We start from the raw sequence: 25,866 nt of genomic DNA, 5'->3' as shown, positions 1-25,866 counted from the left end.
TTTTTCTTTTTTTAGAAATCATTAATCCCAAATACAGTAAAGCAGGTACAGCTTTTAACATACTGCTATTTCACATATAAAATAAAGTAGGGTCAATTTAATTCAACCCAGCACGTCTTCCATAGTAAGCTATATGATTATTCCCTCTGAAAACTTGATGTTTTTTAGAATAACTAAGAATAAAATCCCAGTGTTTTACATTTCTCCCCTCCTGGTCACTCTATAGTGAATTGTCCTAGGCTTGCAAGATCTATTCAGAGCTAGTAAAGCAAAATTAACATGGCATAAGAGAAAACCAATAATTTCTCATTTTGTTCATCACCACTACCACCTACCACCTGCTCCTTCCCAACAAGCACCAATAACTGGAGCAGCAAAAATTAGCACAGTCTATCTGGTACAGAACCACTATGCTCCCCCTACCAGGTGAAGATCTATTCTGCAGTTGATTACCTGGGGAGTACCCAAATGACACCAAACCTTTTATCTTTAAAAAGTTTGGTGTCATATCAATCATTTTTTTTAATAATCAGAAATGAAAAGTAAAACCAGTCTTGTCTTATCTTGTCTTTCATGTTCCTAATATTTGCAGACATTTTCATATAAAACAGGGACATTGGAAACCTGGGAGAGCCAAAATGGGCAAGAAGAATGTAATTTCTTGAGACTATTTTAGTTTGCAAATATCATTAGCATTTAGACCTACACAATATGGTATTCATTGAGCACGTGGAATTGCGCTAGCCTGAATCGAAACGTATTGTAAGTATAAATTACACCCAGATTCTTAATACTTAATAAAAATATTGTAAAATATTGTACTAACATTTAAAAAATAGTAATCATGTGTTAAAAGGTCATCTTTTGGATATGTTGAGTTAAATATAATATACAGTCAGTCCTCATTTAACATCATCGATTGGTTCTTCGACTGAACAAAATGACATATAAGGAAACCGATTTTACCACGGGCTAATTGATATAAACAAGAGTTAAGTTCCTACGGTATCTCATCAATGTTATATAGAAACGACACTGAACAGAACGGTATTGAGGACCTATTGTATTATTAAAATTAATTTCATTTGTTTTTTATTTTATTAATGTTGCTACTAACACATTATAATCACACATGTGGGTGGCATTTGTGGCTTACGTTATATTTCTATTGGACAACAATGATTCAGACAATAAACACTGTAATCTGTAGCAAACCTTGTGGGAAATTCTATTTTACCATTTGGCTCAGAACTTGTAAAAACTTTGCCAAGGAACATGAAAGAGTTTTAAACGTCTATTTCCTGCTGAAGATCATGCAGCTTTCCATGTTCTAGTGAAGGGCATAACTCTTCGGATGGTAAACAATGACAGGAAGGGGGGGTTTGGTGGGAAAAACTATACATGGCCTACAAATATGTACTATATCAAAACAACTTCCTGGAAAGTACATTTGATTTTTTAAAAATGATGGCTTATAGGGGAAAAGTTCAATTATTTGCTTTAGCATTTGGAAAAAAACACACAACAGGCCCAAATTGATGGACACAGGTTATTAAAACAGTGTTTAACAGAATTCCTTTGAGGTAGGGACAAGTTAATTTAAGATTGCTATTATGGCTTTCTTAGAATGTTTTTCAGAGTAGTTCAGTAAAGAGAGCTGACAGCTTTTTCTGGAACAAACATGCTCATTCAACTCAAGTCAATTCTTATAAACAGGACCTGTACCTTTACATTCTGCTGAAAGGGACAACGCAGTTCAAGAACTGCAATGCTGGTTAAGTATTGAAATACTTTTGGTTAAGTAAAACTTTTGAAACCTAGAGTCACTTTTTCCTGATACTGGCTTCAATTATTGCCTACAGACAATTTTGGGGTAGATTTTCAAGATCTATGTTACACTTGTAAGCAATTTATAGCTGACTTTTAGGAATCAGTATGTGAATAAATTAGATCAAAATATAGACGATCTATTACAATTAGGATAATGAATCTAAATTTGTGCTTTTGATGTTCTAAGATTTTGAACTCAGAGCTTTGATGTAATGTTTAACAAACACTTATTTTTACTATTATAAACAGCCTTGCAATTCCCAGGAAATTAAGCCAAGGCAATGTAATAGGCAATACTTTTATTCAGAAAATAAAAAAATAATTTTGTCAGATGTTCCCCACTTTATCTAGAATATTTAGACTATAAATGACCAACTTTATGTCAAACCATAAACACACAAAAAGAATCAGAATAATTACTAGTCATACCTTATTATGAGTCTGAGTCTGTCCAACCAGTATGAGGATGTTGGATGAGATGATAGACAGGCAGAAGTTAATTAGAATTATGGACCTCTCTGAGCGTATGTACCTAGCCAGAGAGAGAAAGAATATTCAACTTTAAAATCCAACAGAAAAATAAAAAAATTCCATATTATGCAAATTCATCCAGAAAAAGAAACATGAAAATACAGCCTTTACGAGAGGAAAAAACCAAACAGTTTTTAAAATAACAAAGATTATTCTTAAATTTTATACTGGCATGGCATGTCCTAGGTTCCTTTAGGACTTTTTTTTTCTTTAGACATCAATGTGGACAACATGACATTTCTGATAAGACCTATGTTGCACAACTGTTATCAGTATAATTTTTACTAGAAATATAAAATTTCTTGCAAATATATTAATTAGTATAACTACCTTTAGATATATGTATGTATATAATATGTGAAGTATTATCATATAAATCAACCAATAGGAACTCTAAGAACCAAAAGAAAAACCACAAATTCTGAAGTCTTTTTTGTTTACTAGAAAGATGCCATTACTCTCCTGAAACCATGAACACTTTCATCTCCCATTTCATCAACTCAAGTATTTTTATGTAGTCAGGCTGCTACTTCTTATATTTTATTTTCCCTGAATAACTGTTAAAACAACAACAACAAACCACTAAAGCTTTATCTCTAAAAACTAATTCAATCTACGAATAATAATTCACATTAGGCTGGAAAATTACTTGACATCTGCCATGTTTTACCCTTATGAGGAAGTGCTTGTAGACAGTCTGTCATATTATTTGTAAGTGCATCAAGATTGTAAGCCATGGAGAAAACTGCTTAGAATCAAATGTTCGACCAGCTGTTTACCATGAAAGGGTAACAGCTATTTTGCTTTACTGTACCCCGTAGTAAATCACTGAGTGACAGTAACAAAAAGACACACTTGTAGTTGCTATGTGTTTGAAACTGTTCAATTTGTATTAACAGCCCACAAAATCACTTTCCACAGCAGGTATGGACTTTCCTGTGTGATGTTAGATGGGTGCCAGAGATCTGGAGGCACTCTTTGGAAGATAAAACCTATCAAAGTTCTTTCTCTCTGTCTTTGAGGGATATTTAGGCAGAAGTCCCACATTCCATCACACATTTCAGAGGAGAAAGCAAAGCAAAAACAGGAATAACAATAAAATACAAGTATAATTTTTTTTTATTTAAAAAAAAATTTCCTTTCTTCGCAAAACAAACCCAAATAGGGCTAACCTGGGTCAATACTGTAATGGTCTCGCGAGTTGCTTAACCTTGTCCCTGCATCACCAGTATTAAAAAATATAATAACCCACATGCTGAGAGGCTGAAAAAACATCATCAAATATTAAGAGTATTTTTTGAGAGTTTTTTTTGTGTGTGTGTGTGGGAGATGTAACATAGGAAGTTTAAGGGCTGCAGATGTTAATGGCTTCCATGACAGCAGAAGCACACAGCTGACATTACGAAAAGGGTTCAGTGATATCATTTGCCCCATAAATAGGAAAATCATGGTAATAAAAGACAAAGACTGACCGCCCTGAAGAGTCTTTAGATGTTTCCATTTTCATTATTACTGAGGCACACGATTGCTTTAAAAACTACTATAAAATGTCTCAACTTTCAACACTCTTTATAAATGTGTTTGATATTTTAAACAAAATTTGTGAATGCATCATTTCAATATGTACATGGATTAAAAGGACGTATCTGTAGATGGAAAGACCATAACTTAGTGTATTAACTTTTTGATGAACATTTCTAATGAACTACATGGGAAAGCAACAAATTTCAAAATAGTCTATTACAAATCCTTAGAAAATAAACTTTTTAATTAGAAAAAAAAGGAAGTAGGATCTTAACACGAGTATTACCATATCATAATGTTACAAGGCAAATTTTGTGTTTGTAAAATGCATTGAATTCATCATACTACCGGATTCACATGATCATTTATGAGTCTTAAAACTTCTATCAAATTATTAATATTACTTCAATTCTTCTACTTGTGAACAGTGAGTTGATGGTCGCTAACTGCTAGGAATCCAAATTTATGTTGTTTCTAGGCCCTTTCTTCCATACTTCTCAGTTTCATGTCCAGTTTTGATAGATCCTTTCAGGTATCCTGGTAATTCTTAGGTAACTATTGTAATAGGTGATTTTCCTGGATTTTCTAGATTAAAGAAAACTTTACTATGCATTAATTAGTCCTGTGTTTCTTTGACAGATTTTACATATCACTTATATCGGCACTGTTCGTGCTAGTGTTAGTTATATGTATTGAGGGTGAAGAGTAGGTGGAATTGATGCCTGAACTCTAAGTGCTGCGAAGTAGAAACTTAGTTCTAAATACTTCAATGAGTATAAATTATGCTGCTATTATGATTACCTGGTATCCTGACCCTTAAACCCTGCTTCATTTTCCTACAGGTGCGATTCAGACAACTATGGGAGAGAAAACTATCTTCTTTATGGCCTCTGTCCATCTTGTTTTATCTTTTTTTTTTTTTTTTGCCAGAACAATGCCTATTTGACTGAGCCCCAAACTCTGGATTTTGTTGTCTACAATGACATGCATGCCCGGACCAAGCGTTTCCTTCATTTTGTGGGACTGGCAATACTTTATCAGATTGTCACACTCTACCAGACAACTACTTCACAGGAAAGCAAAACCTCTGTTACGTATCTGTGCCAATGGACCAAGAGTGTCTACATATTTTATTTTTATATAAAGAATGAAAATTTTAATATCTTTGACAATTTAATATCCTGGACAATTCTTGTCTGCAAAGGAGTGAAAAATATAATGTGGAACAATGATTTTTTCTAAAGGATGTTAAAGAAAATGATCTTTTCTTATTAAACTGTAATTAATTTTTCAATTCAATTATTTTTTACCTTAAGTGAAAGAAAAGCAAAATCCTAGACTCACTACTTTTGGAATTTTAATATTTTAATTTTTCAGGAAATAATACAGAGTTATCTATTTATTAATATAACTTTTTAGAACATTTAAAAAAATAATCAAAATGGATATAAAAATGTTTAACATTAAAAAATTTAAAATCCTTTAGGAAGTTTGGCCATTTGGTTATGTACTGGTTATGTACTGGTTTATTATGTGAGTAGACATAAATTTGACAGGTCTAATTTTAATAGAAAAACAAATCTCTGAGAAATACTAAATTTTCCTAGCAAGCAGATGCAATTTCAAAAATTGTACACATTTTTTTTCAATTGCATACCCTTGTTTATATGTTTTTCTGACTTCTTTTAATCAATTTGTCAAAATCTGACTTACTCAAAACATTGAACCAAAGACATTTTTAGTGCATTGAGGTATTATGTTTGTGCATTAATATTATAGAAGATTTCACTTATTGTCTGGGACATACTGAAAGCATGTGTTTAAAACATAAGAATTTAGAAACCATATTTCTATAACAGAGAAATTAATTTGACTGTATCAAACTCTCAAGCTGAACAGCAATTGGGATAGAAACCACACGTAGACTGAACTTGGTGTATAAGAATACCATACTTGGGGGTAAGCAACTTGTTGAAGGCTACCATCATTTGAATTGGGAAGAAAAGTATATGTGTGTGTGTGTGTGTTTTGTTTATCTTCTTACCATAGGCAAATACAGACAAGAAAATTAGGTAAACATTTATTATTATTGCGCTCATTTATTATAGCTCAATGACAGCAATTATAACTATAGAAAAGATACTTTTTCCAGTAAATCAAGAAAAGGAGACATGATAATGGTTATTATATTCACTGATTTAACTTGGAAAAACAGGACATTGCATTTCAAGTGTATCAACTGATTACATACCTCCATAATGCTGCATAGACTACTGCTAGGGTGATCAAGGCCAAGCAAGAAAGGCCACTGCCAACTATTAGGGTAACTGAAGGTGTACCAGAGGACTCCATGGTCTGCAAATTCAACAAAAGAAAACAAAAAAAGAATTTTTTAAATAAATTAAAATAACTTCAAACTCAGCAAAACTATCCTAACACTCAAAAATAGCCAAGATAGTTGTTATAGTTACCAGATAATTACCCAGTAACCACTCTGTTCACATATTCTCAATCTCTAAAATGACTAATTCTAGCTCACCCACCCTAATGTGAAGAAATAAAGGCTTTAAGAGTTTTAAATGCTTGATAATGACATTTTATCCACTATGGCTTTCTAACATAAATAACTGTAACTTGGTCAACATTCACATATTAAATTTTCTCCAGCTAAAATTGGAATCAGCATTCATTTTTCTTCAGCTAACTAGAGTTCAGATATTTCACAATATGTTGTTTTTTGGTAAAATTTACTTTGATTCTCCTATTTACAACTCATTATGTGACTTGAATCTGGTATCTAGATATTGAAAATTTTTCAAACTTTCTGACTTTTGACAACTTTGTTCTAAGTCAAGTATTCTCTCATTTCATTTTACTTCCTTGGTCTCTAAGGATAGGGTAGAAAATCAAATTTCAAATGCAAGACCTTAGAATATATTCTGTGATTTTTTTCTATGGACAAAATATTCAGAGATAATTCACAGTGCCTGTATCAGTCTCTAAATACATGACCTTGAAAAAGAAGCCTTATATCTTTAAAACATATATAAAGATTATAAGCAGTCACAATATGAGAGGTTTCTTTCATAGACACTAACATGATACTAACTGATGAAATCTGTTGTTTTTCATATTTTTAATATTGGAAGTTTGAAGAAATGCACTTTAAGATCAAGTGTGTTCCAAACCTTAGACATGCACATTAAATTATATTAGGTATTTTTTTGGCATCAAAATAAGTAAGAAGAGTGGTGCATATTTAGGCCAAATTTAAACAGAAAGTCACACTTATTTTATTTTCAGTATTTTAATAATTTTCAAAATACATTAGATGAGGATATTTTTCTTTCAGACAGTTTATACAGCTGTCAGTTTCAGAAACTAGCTTTATAAACCTGTATACTTTTAAGAAATGATCTTACAGTTTTTGACAGTCCATGCTTTCAGGAAAACTTCATTTGATTTAAAAAATATAAATACCCAAGGACACCCCCAGAAAACCCTTACTGAAAATATTCAATGCAGATATGCAATGTGTTTGGCTGTAGTGTCTGGGGTCTTCATTCTGCTACCAACAGTATCCTCACAAATTCCCCCAGAACAGCTTTCCAGTTCTAAAATAAAGGTTAACTTGGCAATTATTTTTATCTGAAAGTTTGCAGCATATTAGTAATATGATTGGAGTACATTCTTAAAACTAAACTGCAGAAATTTCAAGTTAGAAGACATAAAATTGAGTAGAATTTAGTTACAGCACACCAACTACAATTCATTTCACCAAGCTCCTGTAGCTAAGGAGGAGACGAACCCAATTTTGCCACCCTGCAACATTTTCCATGTCCCCATTAAAATGCAGTTCCCTGGAGAAACACTTGCCACAATGTCCCTGCCTTTGCATTAAAGCCGTGTTTTCCCTTTGTTACTTACTATTTCTCTAGGTTGCTGAGCCAAAATGGCGAAGGTAGAGAGACGATCACATAAGCATTTCGTATGGGATGCATCGGTAAGCACAGTTTTACATCCCTGGGTGGACCACGTTCCCAAAGACTCGTTCCTGCAAAGGGGGGTGGGGGGGAAAATCGGGATAAATACGCCTGACGGCCAAATCCGTAAGGAAGAAAATGCAGTTTAATTAAGAGAATCGTCTACTGTAATTCCCGTACAGGAAAAAAAAAAAAAATCTACTTGTTGTTGAACAGGACGTAATTTAGATGCATCTCCAGTGAGGCAAAGCGGAGCGTTTGCAAAAAGCAGGCAGCGGCGCGGCGCGTGCAGGGAGCTGTCCAGCGCCGAGGGTGCTGAAACCGGGACTAGCTCCGTCCAGCCGCTGCGAGCGGCGGCGGCGGCCGCTTCCTATGCTCCTCGGATCATTTCAAACACTCCGAGTGTAAGGAGGCTTTTCATAGCAGCTCTGCTTCCCGTCCCGTATTTTTGGATCGTGAATGCTTGCTTTTAAAATGCGGATTTCTCTGAAAAGCCTGCCTAAAAGGTTATATAGCTTGGGGTGGGTGATAGGATCTTCTCCGCTGCTGGTTAGGGATTTTTTCCTTCCTTTAGAATTAGCTGCTGTGAGAAATTCACCCTGGAAACGGGGAAACAGCAGCAGCGGCATCAGCTGGTTCAGATTCTCATTGCTTATGCCTGGTATCCAGGGGAAGGGTGGGTTTCTGATATAAGCTTTCTGCTCCACGCTTCACGCAGCCCGAAGCATCTCGGAAGCCCTTAACATTCCTTCCCCTGTCCCGCCCTCTTTGCCTTGGGGTAGAAGCATGAAGCTAACCCCGAGTAGGCTAGAACATTTAGACAATACCCCCACCCCCAAAGTCTGGTAGGATGGGGAAAGAGGGCCTGCTTCAGTTTTCTCTTTGGTGTAGCCATTCAAAATTTTAAAGCATGTGGTTTATTTCCCACCCCAGCAGAACAATAAAAATGGTATCGACCTACACCTTCTTAGTGGGGGGGGGGGGGGGGGAGTGGGGGAAGAACCTGCCCTCCCCTAGCTAAGCTACTCCACAGGAAGAGGCAGAAAAGAAAAAAAAAAGTTACTGAGTTTAACCAATCCACTTCATTTTCGTTCCACGTGTAATATACTGACTGCACCAATTGTCAGCTCCCCGCCCCCAGGCATGGAAACTCTCCAACTAGCAAACCTGTGTGCGTTTAAATTTCAAACCAAGTTGCTGTGTGCATTAAAATTGCTCTAAAACTCAAAGAGGATAACACATGGCTTGACGTTAATTTTGATATGGTACTTTTGATTTCACCTACTTCATCTCTGAATGCCTAAAGCTATTGGGCTAAATATGCACACGGTCTATTTCTGAGAGATCTGAATGAGAGAGGCGGCTCTGTGACAGTTGGGCTCCCAAGTCGAGCTATGGGATATAATTCACATAATCTCTTTCTGGTGTCTAGAAGCAATATCTTTTTAATATTCATGATTTAAGGTATTAATATTCATGACTCAAATACTCTTAATTATAACTTATTTTAAGAATACACTGTATTTGGGGAGAGTTACATAAAAATTATACCTAAATTCATCTAACTATTCCTAAGTATTAGCCAATTCAAAATTTGGTCTCTTTTTCTTTCTCATTATGTCATACCACTATGCCAAATTAAAAAAAATAAGTTATCTCTTCAACCAAATACAACAGTATTAAATTCCACTTCTACCTACCCTTAGCAGCACTTTAATTTATTTCATTAGCTGTCTGTCTCTTCTCTTCTTGTGACAAACAGTTAAGGCCAAATGAAAAAACATTTATCTTAAGTGATTAGAGTATAAAGAAGAAAAGTACATTTGAGAGAATCTGACACATTTTAAAACATAAGTTCTGCATAATTCATCCTGGATGACAGCTTTGCTTTAATGCAGTATCTGTGCTTTCAAGATGGAGTCCAGTGCTTACAAGTTTCACATTATGTGGTTATAACCAATAAACCAATTCAAAGTCTTAACAAGGAGAAAACTCCACTGAAAATAAGACCTCTTATAAGACAAAGTTATATATTTATACCCAGGTAAAAAGTTGGTTTCCTCAAAAAAATGTTAGCATCACTAAACTTTGGCTGTCTGACATAAAGTCTACGTTCGATAAAAAATTGCTAGACTCTAAAGATCATGTACATTTTATATGACATCCTTAGAAAAGTAGGTCAATTTACTTTACTTTGTATGATGGTTGCTTTGCTGAGCTGGCCAATCCCTAGGCAAAGTTGGGAAGTGCCACTGGGCTCCATGTTTTAGTTTTTCACTCCCTGCAGCATGAAATACTTCTAATGCCACTCATCCCCCATGCATGTGTACCTTCCTGAGGCTACATAACCTCTGTCTACACCTTTCTTTAGAATTATTAGCTTTGTTGACTTTATCTGATTAAACTAATGGATAATAATATAAATGACTGAGTACAGCTCCATGTGCTCTTTCCCAAAAAAAACCCCAAAAAAAACAACCACACACAAAATAATGCAACAGATAAATGCATCTGATAAGGGCCCCAGAATTTGGAGCAGATGAGTAGGAGAGAAGTTCTTAAATGGTAAGGTGTTAACTACCAATTTCTACATTTGGTCACTCCTGAGAGTTGAGTAATAAGAAATGTGGTGCCATTCTGATGCTAAATTTAATATTGTTTCATATAACCTCTTGATACTTTTAAACTATATAACACTCTTATAAAGTAGTTTTTAAATCACTAGCATACATGTCACTATCATCACAAAACCTAGAGTACCCGCCACCTGCATTTTCAAACATTTCATAGCTTATTCCTACTATATAAAATTCTTTGCAAGCATGGTACATGTGTCCGATTGATTTCAGTGAGACCTTGTGAAGCAAACTGAGATGTTGTAGGGCTAACGTAAAGCAAAACAGCTTCCCCAGTCTGTACACAACAAGGTTTTTTAAACACGTGGACTATTATTCTCCCAATGTCATAGTTTTGTGTGCTGTAATTAATGATTGTAAAGTATTCTTAGTTATTAAGTTTAGGTTGTCATCAATAGGGCAAAAAAATACAATGAAATAAGTATGAACATTAAAGATAATAAGCATAACAGACTATGTCAAACACAGAATAAATGATACATACAAATTATACTGAAAATCACATATTTCTTTTCCATAGTGTCTTTTCTGGGCATTAAACTTTTTTTCCAAAATAACTAGGCCTGCAGAAATTCCATACAACCAGCATATTCTTTGTTGGTTACACCTACATTCCCCCTTGTTAGCTGTCATCTGACTTCTCTGTCTACCTATTATTAGACTGGCTAAAAGAAGAAGAGAGTCTGCCTGTCCCAAGTGTTCAAAAGTACATACCCACAAGCACAAAACTGTGTAAAAATATGAGACACAAAATCCATTATTTCTCAACTTAGTGTTTACTTGAGGTCTTTCCCCAACTTCCTAAGAATCTACATAGTTTTTTGTGTGGATCTGAGTACACAGTTGGGTTATTGATTTTATAGGAACTTTAAATAATATAGCATGTGACTATATTTTCTAGTATTTAAGCTTAAAGGAAAAATTATCTGTTAACTCCAATGAAAAGTTGTTTAGTAAAAAACTGAGAGCAAATCCTATTCTGACACATTTCAAGTGTTTCAAAAAATCAAACATCATTTGAAACACAAACACAACTAATATTCCACTTGAATCAGTCTTTTTAAAAACTGTCTATTCTGCTTCATAATAAATCAATGTGTAAAGTACTTGTTATGATTAACATGTACACTTTAGGAGGTTTATTATCTCTTTGGAGGTTTATCATCTCTCATTTATTCAAAATCAAAATACCTACAACAGCAATTTTAAAAATTTCACACACAATTCTTAGTATACTATCCTTACAACATATGCATACTGAAAGTAATTGTTTCCCAACCATATCAGTGTTAATTCTAAGAATTAGTTAAATCTATGCTATTTTAATGCATGTTACACCCCCCAAAAATGACATATATATGGCTCTTGTTTCAAATTATTCTCAAAATATAGATATTTTTGGAGTACAGATAAGGCATTCTCAGTTTTGAGTAGAAATAGTCTTTGAGGGTAATTTCAAAAACTAAAAGGACACTGCAAATACTGAAAACATTGTTATCTCTAGCAACTGTTACTATATCTAAACATAATGAATCATAAGATTAGAAAGTTTTGCTGGAAGTAACCTTAGTGATCATCTAGCCCACTGGTTTTCAACACTTGCTGTACATTAAAGTTACGTGGAGACCTTTAAATATTAAACCTTGAATGGGGCCTGGGAATTATTACTTTTCTAATGCTCCCCAGATGATTCTAGTGCGCAGCCAGGGTTGAGAACCACTGATCTATCCCAACCACTTAATTTTACAGATGAGGAAAGTGAAGTACCATGAATTTAGGAAACATTTTTAAGTCACAGAGTGAGAAAGAAAGCTGGGCTTCTCATTTTCAAATTAGAGATTTTTTAATGCTAAATTTTAATCGTCGCTTGTTTTAAAACAGAATGCAATGAATATGTCCTATGAAGCTATAAGATCTGAACATTGTGCCTATTCACACTTGCAAACATTGTGGCACTGGTGTCATAGTTTTAACAAAGTATGAATTAACCATAGATAAAGTTAGCTAAAGAAATATCACCTCACACCTGCCAGAATGGCTATCATCAATAAATCAACAAACAACAAGTGTGGGTGATGATGCAGAGAAAAGGGAGCCCTTCTGCACTGTTGGTGGGAATGCAGACTGATGCAGTTCACTGTGGAAAACAGTATAGAGTTACCTCAAAATATTAAAAATAGAACTGCCTTAGGACCCAGTGATTCCACTTCTGGGAATTTTTCAGAAGAAACATGAAACAGTAATTTGAAAGAATGTATGCAGCCCTATGTTCACTGCAGCATTATTTACAATAGCCTAGATTTGGAAGCAGCCCAAGTGTCCATTAGTAGATGAGTGGGTAAAAAAAGGTACATTTACATAACGGAATACTACTTTGCTGTAAAAAGGAAGAAATTTGTACCCTTTGCGACAGTATGGATGGACCTGGAGAGTACTGTGCTAAGTGAAATAAGCCAGTCAGAGAAAGACACGTAGCACATGATCTCACTCACATGTGAAATTTAATAAACAAGCTGAACCAAGCAAGATAGAGACAGGCTCATGGATAGAGAGCAGGCAGACAGCTGTGGTGGTTGGGGAAGTATTGGGGGGAGTGGAGGGATTGAGCAAAAAAAGAAAAAAAAGAGAGAGAACTCATGAGCATGGACAATAGTGTGGTGACTGCAGGGAAGAGGGGCGTGGGTGGGGGGGGACGGTATAGAGGGGATAAGTGGTGATGGAAAAAATGAAACACAGTAAAATAAAAAAGATAGACTCCAGATTTACATTTTATTTGGTTAAAGTGATATACCCTATGCCACGTTAAAGGAAAACATTGATTTTATGCCAATTTTTAATGACATCAAGCATCTTCCACCTCTCTTGTGAGATCCTTTACTGTTTAATGTGATACAAAAGTTTAAATTCCAAATTATGAAAACAAGAAACTAGGTAAGAGTTAAAGTTCTCTTTTCCTTCTAAAAATGATATCCTTTGTATTTTAATTCAATGGACAATTGTGAGATTCAAAGTTAATATTATATCAATTACCATGCCTATACAGTATTACATACTAGTGCATGTACATAGTATTACATACTAGTGTATGCGTGTGTGTGTGTGTGTGTGTATACACATACGGACATACATAGAGAGGTGGGTTTACAGTTGTTCATATAGAAAAATACAAATAAATAAATAATAATACAAAATAAACTTTTGTGTACTTACAACTATAAACCTACTTTTGTCAATCCCTGTATATAACTATAACAAAGTAACACCAATGTAAAGCACATATACTTCATTCATTGGGATGAAATTCAGAAACAGGTACTTTGCTATCACCAGGAAGAACCCTTCCTCATTGTCCACTATGCTGGGCCTGGAATTAATAGTGGCCCGTCCATCCCATAACACTAATCTCCAATTTGTTACCTAGAAATGAACTAGATTCAGGAACACACCACACTTAGATCTTCCCCAAACACCTTTGTGCCTAAGACTCATCCAAAAACTAGAATATTGGTTGATAAATTCACCTCACTTTCCTCATTTTTACAAAATGAGCACTCCCATGCCACACTAAATTAATGCTTTTGAGAACTGTATCGTTTGACTTTGAATCTCTGATAATACTGCTTTTCACTTAGTGGGAACTTAATGATAAATGTGTATTCAATTAATTTAATGATTATTTACATTTCAAGGGATGACTTTTAATACTGCTGGATCCAGATAGTCTCAGCCCTAATTCATTTGCTGTCCTCGAGCATATAGCAGAAATGCAATCTGAAGAGCATCAATGGGTCTTAATAGGCTCATCTAATTGCTTTTGGTCTTCAAAAATCATTTGAAGCTGAACTCTGAAGCATCCTGTAGTGATTATGTTCAACCTAGAAGCAAGGCCTGAGTCTTCACTTACCAGTCAATAAGTATTTGGAGAGTGTTTTTCAAATGCCAAAGTAGAAGATGCACATTAAAAAAATTTAACATAAATTCTTTCTTAGAGAAGCTAACAATCTGGTTGAGAAAACTTTACATAATCCAAAACTATTTTCTGCCTAAAAATTATTCCAGAAAAATGCTGTCAGTTCTATCCTTATATTCCAAGTCATCAGTATCTCTCGTCTGGATAAATCTCTTTACTAGGCTCTATTCTTGCCATCTTACCCCGATGTTCAGTTTCAACACAGCAGCCAGAGAGATCCTGTTGACACATATATTAAATCATGTCACTTTGCTCAAAACTCTACCAATGGTTCTTCCAATCTCGCTTGGAGTGAAAAACAAAGCCCCTATAATGGCATATAAGGACCTATACAACTTGGCCTATCTTTCCTCTCTACCTTGATCTCTTAACACACTTGCCTTTGTCCATCATTGCCAACCACACTGAGCTTCTTGTTTTTTGTCTTGGCATTCTGTGCTGGCAATGACCTTGGCCCAGGATGCACTCCTCAAAGATAATCACATGGAGTATGCCCCTCACATCATGGAAGTTTCTGCCCTTATGTCATCCTACCAGAGATGTCACTGATTATCCACTATAAGATAGTAACTCTCCATCTGTAGTAGGTTACAAATGGGCACAAATTCTCTAAAACTCTTTTCACCAAGAAGTGGAGTTCATTTTCCCTTCCTCTGAACTTTAGTAAGCCTTGTGATTTGATCTGGTCAGCAGAATGCAGTGGAAGTTCTATGTGACTTCTGAGACTAGGCCTCAAGAATTTCCACTCTCATCATGAAATTCTGCTATCATAGGAGGTAGCCGAGATGAGCCTCATTGAGGATGAGAGGCTGGCACCAACTACGAGCCATGCAGGCGAAGTCATATTAGATCATCCAGTCCCAGGTTGAATGGTCAGATGACCACAGCCTCATAAATGACTCCAGATGAGAACTCAACCAAAAAGCTAAACCATAGAATTGTGAGCAAATAAAATGGTTGTTTTAAACCACTAAGCTTTGAGGTTGTTTGTTATATAATGACTAGTACATTTTCCAAGAATTTGCCACATGCCCTTTACCTTTACCTTGATCTGTTGATAACACTTATCACATCTGATATATTATATATGTAGTTTTAAATTAACTTTCAGCTTATCTTTGCTTACTACAATGTAAGCTTTATGAGGACAGGGATGTTATTTGTGCTCACTTCAGAATTCTCAGATCCTAAAACAGTGCTTGACACACAGTAAGTGCTTAATAAGTGTCTGTTGAACAAGTGCCAAATATAGATTTTGACCAGATACAGTCAAATTTCCATACATCATTAATTAATTTATTTCTATAACATATTTATTCAGCATCTAATATGATGCTGAATAAACAACCAAGCACTGTGCTAGGTTGTTTTGTGGACGCATTATGTTTCCACTTTGCCATTTGGAACTTAAGAGCTTCCATGGAAATTATCTTGCAGGTGTAGTGTCACTGCCTCTCTGTCATAAAAGACATTAAAACCAAAAATACATTACTCTTAAGGGGCATTAAACATCATTTGCAAGAAAGGTAGCACCTGTTTTATTGCCAGTTATATTTTTATTTATTTATTTACTTTTTAAATTGTGGTAAGAACACTTAAAATGAGATCTATCCTCTTAACCACTTTTATATGTAAAGTACAGACTAAAAGCACAATTTGTACAGCACATCTCTAGAACCCATTCATCCTGCACAACTGAAATGTCATACCTGTTGAAGAGAAACTCTCCATTTCCCCCTCCCCCTAGCTCCTGACAATGACATTCCAAAAGTACAGGTCACAAAAGCAAAAACAGACAAGTGGACTATATCAAAAGGAAAAGCTTCTGCACAGCAAAGGAAGCAATGATCAGAATGAAAAGGCAAGCTATAAAACAGAAGAAATACTTGCAAATCATGTGTCTCATAAAAGGTGAATATCATAAGTATATAAGAAACTCCTACAATTCAATGGCAAAAAAATAAAAATAAAAAACAGATAAGAAAGTGAGCAAAGTATGTTTTTTGTTGTATTTAAATTGGAAATAAAGTAGGAAGAACTATGGGAAGGACTGACATTAAGGAAGCCAATTTACTGGGTTATAAATATGTATAAATATCTGCACCATGATTTATTAATAATTAAAGGTTAAAATATGCAAGCTGCCATCATTAATTAGTCAATAGGCAAATAATAATCACACTAATGAAAATAACAGCTAACATTCATTGAGTGTCTACTCAATATTAGGTACTGTGGTAGATACTTTAAATACAATTTTTTAAAATCCTAAAACAAAATATCAAGGTAGGTATTATTGTCATTTTCACAGATAAGAAAATTGAGCCAAAGAGCTAATTCCTACCTCCATGCAGAATCATGAGGACCCTAGAGATGAAAGAGCCTGGAGTTGGAAGTTGCCTGGATATCTCAATCTGTGTAACATCCATGCAAGCCCTGGACTGCCTACCTTTGGCTTTATTATTATATGCTTAAAAGAAATAAATGGAAACAAGAGACTGTGATTTTCCTAAGGCCATTCAGCTGATAGAAGCTCTGCCAGGAACTGAGCCCAAGTCTGAGCGACTTCAAAGCAGATTCCCTTTCCTCTGTTCTCTGTGAGGGTGACAGTATTTGGGGAATTAAAACCTCACAGAAAACAAGTGGGGAGGAGCTCATAAAAGAAAAGTGATTCATCAAAGAAATAAAAAATAGTAATAACGAGAAGAATAATAAAAAATGTAGTTTGAGAATGGTCATTGTGGGCATTGAGAACCTTCAAGAGAACGATTTCAGAAAAGGGCTCAGACTGAAACTAGATTTCTAAAAGTTAAAAAAGGAACCTTGTAATAGCAAAGAATTTAACAACGGAAGGAAAAAGATTGCATGTAAGTCAGATAGTACAGAAAAGCAAAATTTTGTCAGTTATGTTTTTGCTTTCAGATAGGAATGAATCTCCTAATACTTTCCAATGCAGCCCTAATGAGTCTATGAAGAGAGATTATACAGGATGTAGCAATGATGAGACAGAAGTTCCACAAAATGATTCAGAGAACTGATAAGGATGGTGATATTAGAAGATGGAGAGACCAAAAATCTTGTACTGAAACTCTAAGGGCAAAACATTATTCCTTTCACTAAAATAGAAGAAAATCCAAGAATAAAGTTTCATTTATATCATGTTAGTCCTTTTTCCTCAGAAATTTTCCAAAATTTTTATGGTGTGACTAATAAAAATCACAAAATACAAAACACACTTTGGTTCTGTATATAACAAGGTTAAGAAAGACTTCTGTAGTCATTTGTGAGTGTAGGTAAGGACAAGCCTTCGTCCCCTGCCCCCCCCCCCACTTATTTCTTTTAAAAAGACTTTAAAATGCTGTCAACACTGAGTGTTCTCAAAATCACAAAATAATTCATTCTATTTGGATATTTCCCCCTTTAAAAAGTTGTTTATCTGGACTGGTAACCAATCTTTAGTTTGATATAATGTACAACAGCTGAGATGCACAACCCTGAAAAAAGGGATTACCAAAATAAAATAGAGCAAATTAAAACATACAAGGTGGGGCAAAAGCAGGCTTACAGTTGTTTGTATGGAAAATAATATAATAATAAATAATAATACAAGAATAAATTCTGTGTTTCATGTACTCACAACTGTAAACCTACTTTTGTATGTTATTTTCCACACTAGTTCTCAGATAATCTGGACTCAAAGCCAGTCCTGGGATATGGCTAGATCATTATAAAATTTATAAAACAACATGCACCCAAGATTTCACCAATTTAAAATTAACTCACTTTAAAATTAATTTCCTGATCCTAATGCTTTAGTTTCATATTCCTTTTGTGAGGATTCCAAATGTGTAGAATACACATAGAAAAAATATTGGAAATATATGTGATAAAATAATTAACAGTACTGTCTCAGGATATTGAATGATGGGTGTTATTTTTTGCTCCCTTATAGTTTTTGTACATCTGAGGTTTTTCCCCCCATATGACTACATTACCTCTATAATCAGAAAAAGTTTTGAGAGTCAGAAAAAAAAATTGTATGAAATAATATCAAGCTAACATATGATTACCAGAAGATTAATTCTTTTATAACCTTTATTTGTAGGAAATGGATATTTCTTAAGTGCTTTTATAACTTAAACCAATATAGTCCCCTTATAAGAAAACTAAAGAAGATAACATTTAAGAAAACCTGTATATAGCTTTTAAAATGTATATGTATTTATATGTGATTTAGGGATATAGGAGAGTTCTAATTTCAGATGGATTCTGAGCCTTTTATTCTTGGATATCAGAAGTCATTTTGTAGCATATAAATAGTTTCTCTTACACTTCAGCAGCATTATGGTGCACTGAATTAATAATCATTGGACTCATAGACTGACGCTCATTTTTATTATTTTCCATGTTTTAGCAAGGAGGTAATTTTATGTAATCTTTTGCTGAAGTTATATAAGTAATCAACCCAGAAGATTTGTAGTGTTAAGACAGACTTTGCAAATTGATATTTAACCACTGACTTACAATGGTCATCATTATTTTGTAGAAGACCCAGTAGAAAGACGATTTATATGAAAGCATATCATCATAAGCCTACAGATGGAAGGTCTACTGTTTTCCCTAAAAGTTTAAACTGTGTATCTTGGGAAGATATGATGACAATTGTGATTTCTTCCATAGTTCCTAACACCTCTGAGTCAAATCACTACAGTGCTAAACATTATCTACCAAAAATGTTTTGTAAAATATTGTAAAAAAGATACCCTTATGATTCCCAACAGTTTTCTATAGACTAAAACCCTGGCACAAAAACTTTCAACAGTAGAATCACTGAGTAAGCACCTTGGAGAGCTGTTTGTATTATTCAACTTTATTTTTTCGCATTCCATTCAAAATTATAATTATGATGTGGCCTGGCTGTAGAATGACCCAGTCAAGTTTTTGGCACTGGGTCACAGGTTAGCTATTTCCTAAGTTAAAAATGTGAGCACATGGCTGCAGTCTTAACCCAAACTGAGAACAGTTCTCCACAATGTACTGTTGAGATGCGAAACTGAGACATCAATGAGAGGTTGAAAATTTAATTCACTCAAAATTCTGATGCTTTATTTCTGGGATAAAGGTAAGAATATGCAATTTAGATATCCAAGTTAGTTTCAAGAAATAGAAATTTTAAATCCTGAGCTAATCATATTTCAAAAAATATGATTCACTACTGCTTACATATAAAATGCAAAAATGAGAAATAACTGGACATTACGTATCTTCAATGATTATTTGGATGATATGATATGCTCGAAACTCTGCAAACGGGAGCCTGGAATATTGGGAAATGTATCTCTGCTCACTTCCTCAGTGTATTATGCATTATTTGGGAAACTGGACATTAGGAGAAAGATAATAAACATGATTGGAGTGGTAGAACAGAGTATTGCTGTCTATAAACAGAAATTAGATGAAGTGGCCTATACATGAAAAACTGGATTCAATTAAAATATAAACTAAGAAAATCTGTTCACATCAATCAAGTGGTTCATAGTCATATATTTATCAACTAACTAATCTTGTATCAGCCCCAATATCACTCATTTGCAACTATTGAATTCTTTAAAACTAATCAATATCCCAGCATTGCAGTGCTTAAAGTGAAAAGGTTCACTCAATAAAAGCCATGGTGCAAACATTTTGTACCTACTTGATGACAGAGATATGCACATGCACCGAATCAAACTTTATAATGGCTTCAGTAAACACTAAATAAAATGCCTTCCATCTCTTTTTTGTCTTATTTAAATTACACTTACATTTGCTTGTGACTAGTTTCAAAAGAGCTTGCCAATTTTCTTCCCATTACATCATCTATAGCATCCATGAGAAAACAAGAATCTTTATCCTGCATATAGTGGTTTTTTTTTTGATTTTCTTTTCTTAAGTCACAGATCTGGAACTGGGAAACGTGGCTCACGGTTTCAGCTGCATCACCACCAGAGTGCTGTTATCTAGGGGAAATCCCTAGCCTAACCTGTGACTTAGTGTCCTCACTGATAAAATGTTGCATATTCTATCTTATAGGATTATTATGCTGATAAAACTCAAGAAAATGGATATCCTCACTATTTATTTAGTAGTTATAGGGGCCAGGCGTTATTAATGGGAATGAAAATAATTTCCCTAAAAGTTAAAATTTCTATATAAATGCAATATACTATGATGATCATATATAAAAACTATGTCAGAGAAGTTCAGTGACATGAATAAGGTCATCCATTAAAGACTATCTCTCTTATGGCGACACCACAACTTTCCAGGCTTAAGAGGAAACACCAGAGTCGAGGTTTGGAAGATCCAAGGTTTAAAGAAATAAGGTCATCAATATCCTACATGAAGAAGAAAAAAATGATACAAATTGATCTTCATCATTAATTGTTGCCGTTGTTGTTACTATAAAGAGTTTAAGAACTGGAAACAGACCCTGGATTAGCGAATCTCTCTGGGGTCACACAGCCACACAACCAACAGCTAAATCGCATATTGTTTTTAAGGCACTGGTGGTTAGTGAAACATCAGAAGAAAAAGTATACATGACCAGGGAAGGAATCCATGGCATACCCATGACATGAAATGTAAAGGAGGTAATCTTTCTATCTCCTAAACACCATCATTACCAAGAAATTATCAATGAAAACCTCCCATTCAAAGTACATTCTTTGGAAATCATGAGTATTTAAAATAAATGCCCTGAGAAGTATGGCCAATAGTAACAACATGTAAAATTACAAAAATGTAGTGATTTCTACAAACTTTCAGCTTTGAGGGCAGTGGAAGTTAAGTCTCTTTTGTGGGAGTCCATAAATTACTCACATCCTACAAAGCAGAAAGAGGTTAGGTAAGTAGCTGCTACTTCTGACAAGTGTTCACAGAGAAAACACTGTTCTAAGGCTCCTTTGTACCACCCACCTGGCCAGTCATTTACCAGATTACACTCCTGACACAAGGCAACTCGACCAGAAGTAGCAATGGAAGCCTGGGCTTAATTCCTCAATGACACACACACACAGAATGGATCAGAGAGAGACAGGAGTATCTTTGAATGAACCACATAACGTGGCTTTTTTAAGTTCATTGCTTAATGGTGCTTAATGCTTAAGTTGATGTTTAAATTCTGATTGAAAAACTGAAAAGACAGTACTCTATGAATTTAAGGGTAGGTAAAATGAAGGCTTTTTAGGTTCTGATTTAGACACCCTACAACACTGACTTTCAGAATTTGGAGAATACAAAATTTTGCTTTAACCTCATACACTGTAAGTTTATGTAACATATTTTAGAGGCTTTTTTGGTGCTTCGGACAGTACTAGGCATAGGGATTTCAAAGATGAGAAGCTAAACATAGTCGCTTTCCTCATGTATAGTGTGGAGATTTACATACAGCTCATTCATCCTCACCTCCAGTTAAGAAAATGCCCAAAACTATACAGTTAGAATCTGCCGAGGCATGCCTACTGTTCCAGTGACAAAGGGGAGCTGCCCGAGTCCACTTTTTAAAAGCTTGGCATTTAAAGAAACATATGTTGCCATGTATTTAAATAAATGTGCCTTTTATCTCCCTATCTTGCTGCTGCCTCTCTGGCACTATGGGTTCTTAAAACATTAATAAAGCAAGCGGTGAAAATGCACGGTTGAAGGACAGCTCTGAACCCTCCATGGCTTAATTAACATGTTAATGAGCAGTCAAGGCCTTTGTGTTTTGGATCTCAACCCTGTGTCTCCTGAGTGGATCTCAATCTGTTGTGCTCGGAGAATGAGGTGATTGTGTCTGAGTGAGATCTGAAAGGAAAGGAGATCCCATTGACTACTGTTTCAGCTTGATACTGCTCCCTTCTTTGTTAGCAGAGCTCACCTCCAGTGGACTGTGCCATGCCAGAGTCCAACAGTTTTCAGCTCTGGCTTCCTTGTCAGCATGTACAAACACTGTATCTGCAACATGCACATTCCAACAGTGGCCAATTTTCAGGAACCGACTCACTAATTGCAAGTTCCCCTCATTTGCAAGGTGCAGTGGGCTAACTGCTAATTGGGGACACGATCATTTGCAGAGGAAGCTCTGGATAATGCTTGTAATTTAATTATTTGCAAATCAAACTTTCCGTGATACACCAAAGGCACTAAACTTCTTCACTGAAGACAAGATTGAAGGTCATTAAAAAGCTATTTGTTTTGAGGCTTCAGAAAGTAAAAGTACATAAAAAAATGTTCTAATGGATAGAAAACCAGTTTTATTCCCAGATAAAGTCTTTCAAAAACATTAAAAACCAATCTCCTTATTTTCATTATAAGGCAAAAAAGGGGAAAAAACCCAAAAAAACCTGTCACAAGAAAAATTCCTGTGGGAAAGTTTCAAGCATCTTAAAAATGAGGCTCATAATAGGAAAACCTTATCTGTCATAATTAATATAGCATCGCTAATATAAAACCTGGGTTTCCTCTCCCATCTTCATATCTCATTCCTGACTGCTGTGGACCCATTACTATAATGCACATTAAACGTATAGCACAATATATGCTGTACTCTTATTTTTATTAGGTAAAGGCTGCAGGATCTCAGGGAATTTTGACATTTATTTCTCGGTGACAAGAAAGTACAGCTCAAGTTATCTCTCAAGATGTGAACATTAATAATCCACATGGATAATGAAGTGGTTCAACCACTACTTTAAATTTTGCCTACTGATTCGGTCACAAAACTGAGGACACCATGCACATTTACCCACGAGTTACATAATCTTTTAGCCAAGTTGCAGACTCCACTTGTGTCACTGTGTCCTGCAGTTTTCCTGTGGTTTTCTTTTTTCTTAATCATAGACAAGGCTATTTTTTTAATTTAAAGTATGAAAATGGCTTCCATATTTAGCTAATTGATTTTATAGAGAATAGTTGTCACATGGTGTCTGCCACTGAAGTCAATTTCATCTGAAGAAGAGGACTCCGAGTTCTCCAAAGAGAACCAGACATCAACATAATGTTCCACAATACAAACAACTGATTTTTGCTGCCAGCTATCCTAGGATACACAGAAAACCCCCAGGAAATCAGAAATTTTCCTATTGAGAATACAGTTGGGAAGACTGGTATGAAAATTGTTTATTCTCAGGGCAGCGCGTTAAATTTATTTTGCACAATTTCCAACTTTGCAGTTTTACGACAAAGAAACAAATGACTTATGTCCCAACTTCTGTATTAACTGTATCTTCGATGTCCTAGGATTTAACTGTGGCCATTCCCAGGTAGAGACACAGGTTCAAATTCAGCCACAGAAGTATCATAAGCACATTCTGGAGCAGTAGTTTTAGATGATTAATGTGGTTTCTGGACCTTCATCACGTGAGACAAATGCTGATCGAAATCCATGGCACCCCCCAGTGAGAGTGATGGTATTCCATAAACTAAGTGCAGCTTTGGGGGAAAAATCCAAGAACTGAATAGAGCTACAGAAAATCCATTGTGGGTGACCCCCCAGATTCTCACTGGCTCCAACACTGTGTAATGATCACCACTCCCCGCCCCTTCCTGAGCTATCTTCATCTAATTAGGCTCCTTTTTTGCTACCAGGCCTGCCGAACAAAACCTCCCATAAAGGCAATTAATTTTCTATGGAAAGTCAAGCACGAAAGCACAGGAAAGAGGAAGAAATTGCTTTTGGGGTCCCCTGTCTAGATTCCAGTGGTTCATGTAATTTCTTTTAGGTTACAGATGTCCTTATGGTAATTTATTTGTTCATATCCTTCTGAACTAGGTTTTCTTTCAAATCTTACATGATAAGATAGGAAAGACTATTGCTCACTGGTACCCGGCTTCTCTCCTCCTCTGCCCAGGCTGCCAGCGTGGAGACTGACGCGGTTCCCGTCTGTACAGCTGCATCAGGACGTCACCTGCCCAGGGCTGCAGTTCATGCCGCATCCGGGCACGAATGGGGCTTCCAAGATGGAAAAACACCATGGATGGATTCTCAGATCGGACTGTTATTTAAAATATGAGGAGCTCCTTTTGGTACCAGACTCAGTCCTGACATTAATGGGTTCAAATATTCAATTGTAAGTACTACGGACCACTTTGGACATATGTTTTCATATTAATGTAACAAGGACTGCTTTGCCTTGCAATGTACGTCTTGAAAGACCTTGATCTTTCTTTTTTCAGATGGAGATAACGTTTTCATGTGTCCACCCAAACATATTTATGTTGATTGCCAAAAAGAAGCATCTTGAGACCATCTGCTGGACATCAGAGGGCCTTGCATCAGTACGTGAGAGTTAGATACTTGGAGCCAAATTCCCCATCAAATGTATTTTTTTAAAAGACTATCTAGCTTCAAAGGGATAAGAGGGAGAAAAGGGCTACAGTTATATTATTCTTAATTCTGCCAGATTCAAATCTTACTCTTAGATGCACCTCAGGAGGAACTCGACAGAGAACTCTTCCACCTGACAGCCAAGTGGGCTTCGAAGAGACGCAAACCAGGGCTTTTAATCATCCTTCCAGCACAAAGGAGAAAACACTCTAACACCAAACCATCCATCTCCCACTGCATCTTTCAGCCAAATCCTAGGTCCTGCGGGACGGGAGCTGAGATGTGCTGCAGCCTTGGGGAAAGTGGGCGACACGCTTCCTTTCCTTTGCAGCCCGGCCACCCTGCACAGAACAGCGCATTCCTGCTGTATCAGGAGGCCTTGCTTACCAGCCATGTTCCTGAACTATAGATAATTTACGACTGTAACAATCAGGAGTAAGGGACAGGAAAAGCAGATCTCAAGACCAGGTTTGCCAGTTTTATTTTGTGCACTGCCTATTTCTTCATGCAAATCTTTTCCTCCCCTGTATACATTTTATTGCAAGCACTGTGCAGATGTGTCTTAGAGACTTGAGGGAGGTAAAGAGGCCAGTCATTATCTCAGACCTCGCCTTCAGTACAGTACTGATAAGCCACCCTCCCTTCTTAGTGACTGCTGCCAGGACTCCCACTGGGCCTCCGGAGGGCTGGTCTGTGCAAGGGGGACCACACTGCTGCTGTCTCCAAAGGGGTCTAAAGTGGTCTTTAGGGAGGCCCCTCTGGGATGAGACATCTGCACCCCCCACTCAAGACTCGGAACAGCTAAAGATTCCCTCTTCTCAGTCATCCGGCTGGACTGAATCCAGAGCTGTGGTGATTTATACACCCCTATTGTTTCAGGAATAAGAACAATGCCCCTTGGGTGTCCTTTTCTTTTTCCTTCACGAAGCCCCTCCTTGGTTTCAGGATAAGACAGGCTGCAGGTAGAAGTGAGGGGGTGGCGGGCAACTCCGTACCCTCCTCATCTCCCAACCCAAAGGCCTGTAGTTCCTCTGTTGATTGACA

The 25,866-nt window shown here is 35.9% G+C and overlaps 1 protein-coding gene across 1 annotated transcript in view; it reads right to left on the bottom strand.

Annotated features, from left to right (window-relative positions):
* The window catches only part of ADGRB3 (adhesion G protein-coupled receptor B3), a 626,535-nt gene that overhangs the window by 129,147 nt on the left and 471,522 nt on the right, over nucleotides 1-25,866 (bottom strand). Inside the window, exons 18-20 of the mRNA XM_016195549.2 lie at nucleotides 7,813-7,939; nucleotides 6,137-6,240; nucleotides 2,260-2,362 (exon numbers count right to left, since the gene is read on the bottom strand). Coding sequence (XP_016051035.1) covers nucleotides 2,260-2,362; nucleotides 6,137-6,240; nucleotides 7,813-7,939 — 334 coding nt within the window. The remainder of the gene's footprint in view (nucleotides 1-2,259; nucleotides 2,363-6,136; nucleotides 6,241-7,812; nucleotides 7,940-25,866) is intronic.

This window comes from Miniopterus natalensis, chromosome 5 (assembly GCF_054644295.1).
Source record: "Miniopterus natalensis isolate mMinNat1 chromosome 5, mMinNat1.hap1, whole genome shotgun sequence".
Classification (NCBI taxonomy): domain Eukaryota; kingdom Metazoa; phylum Chordata; class Mammalia; order Chiroptera; family Miniopteridae; genus Miniopterus; species Miniopterus natalensis.
This window is presented reverse-complemented; position numbering and strand designations above follow the sequence as displayed.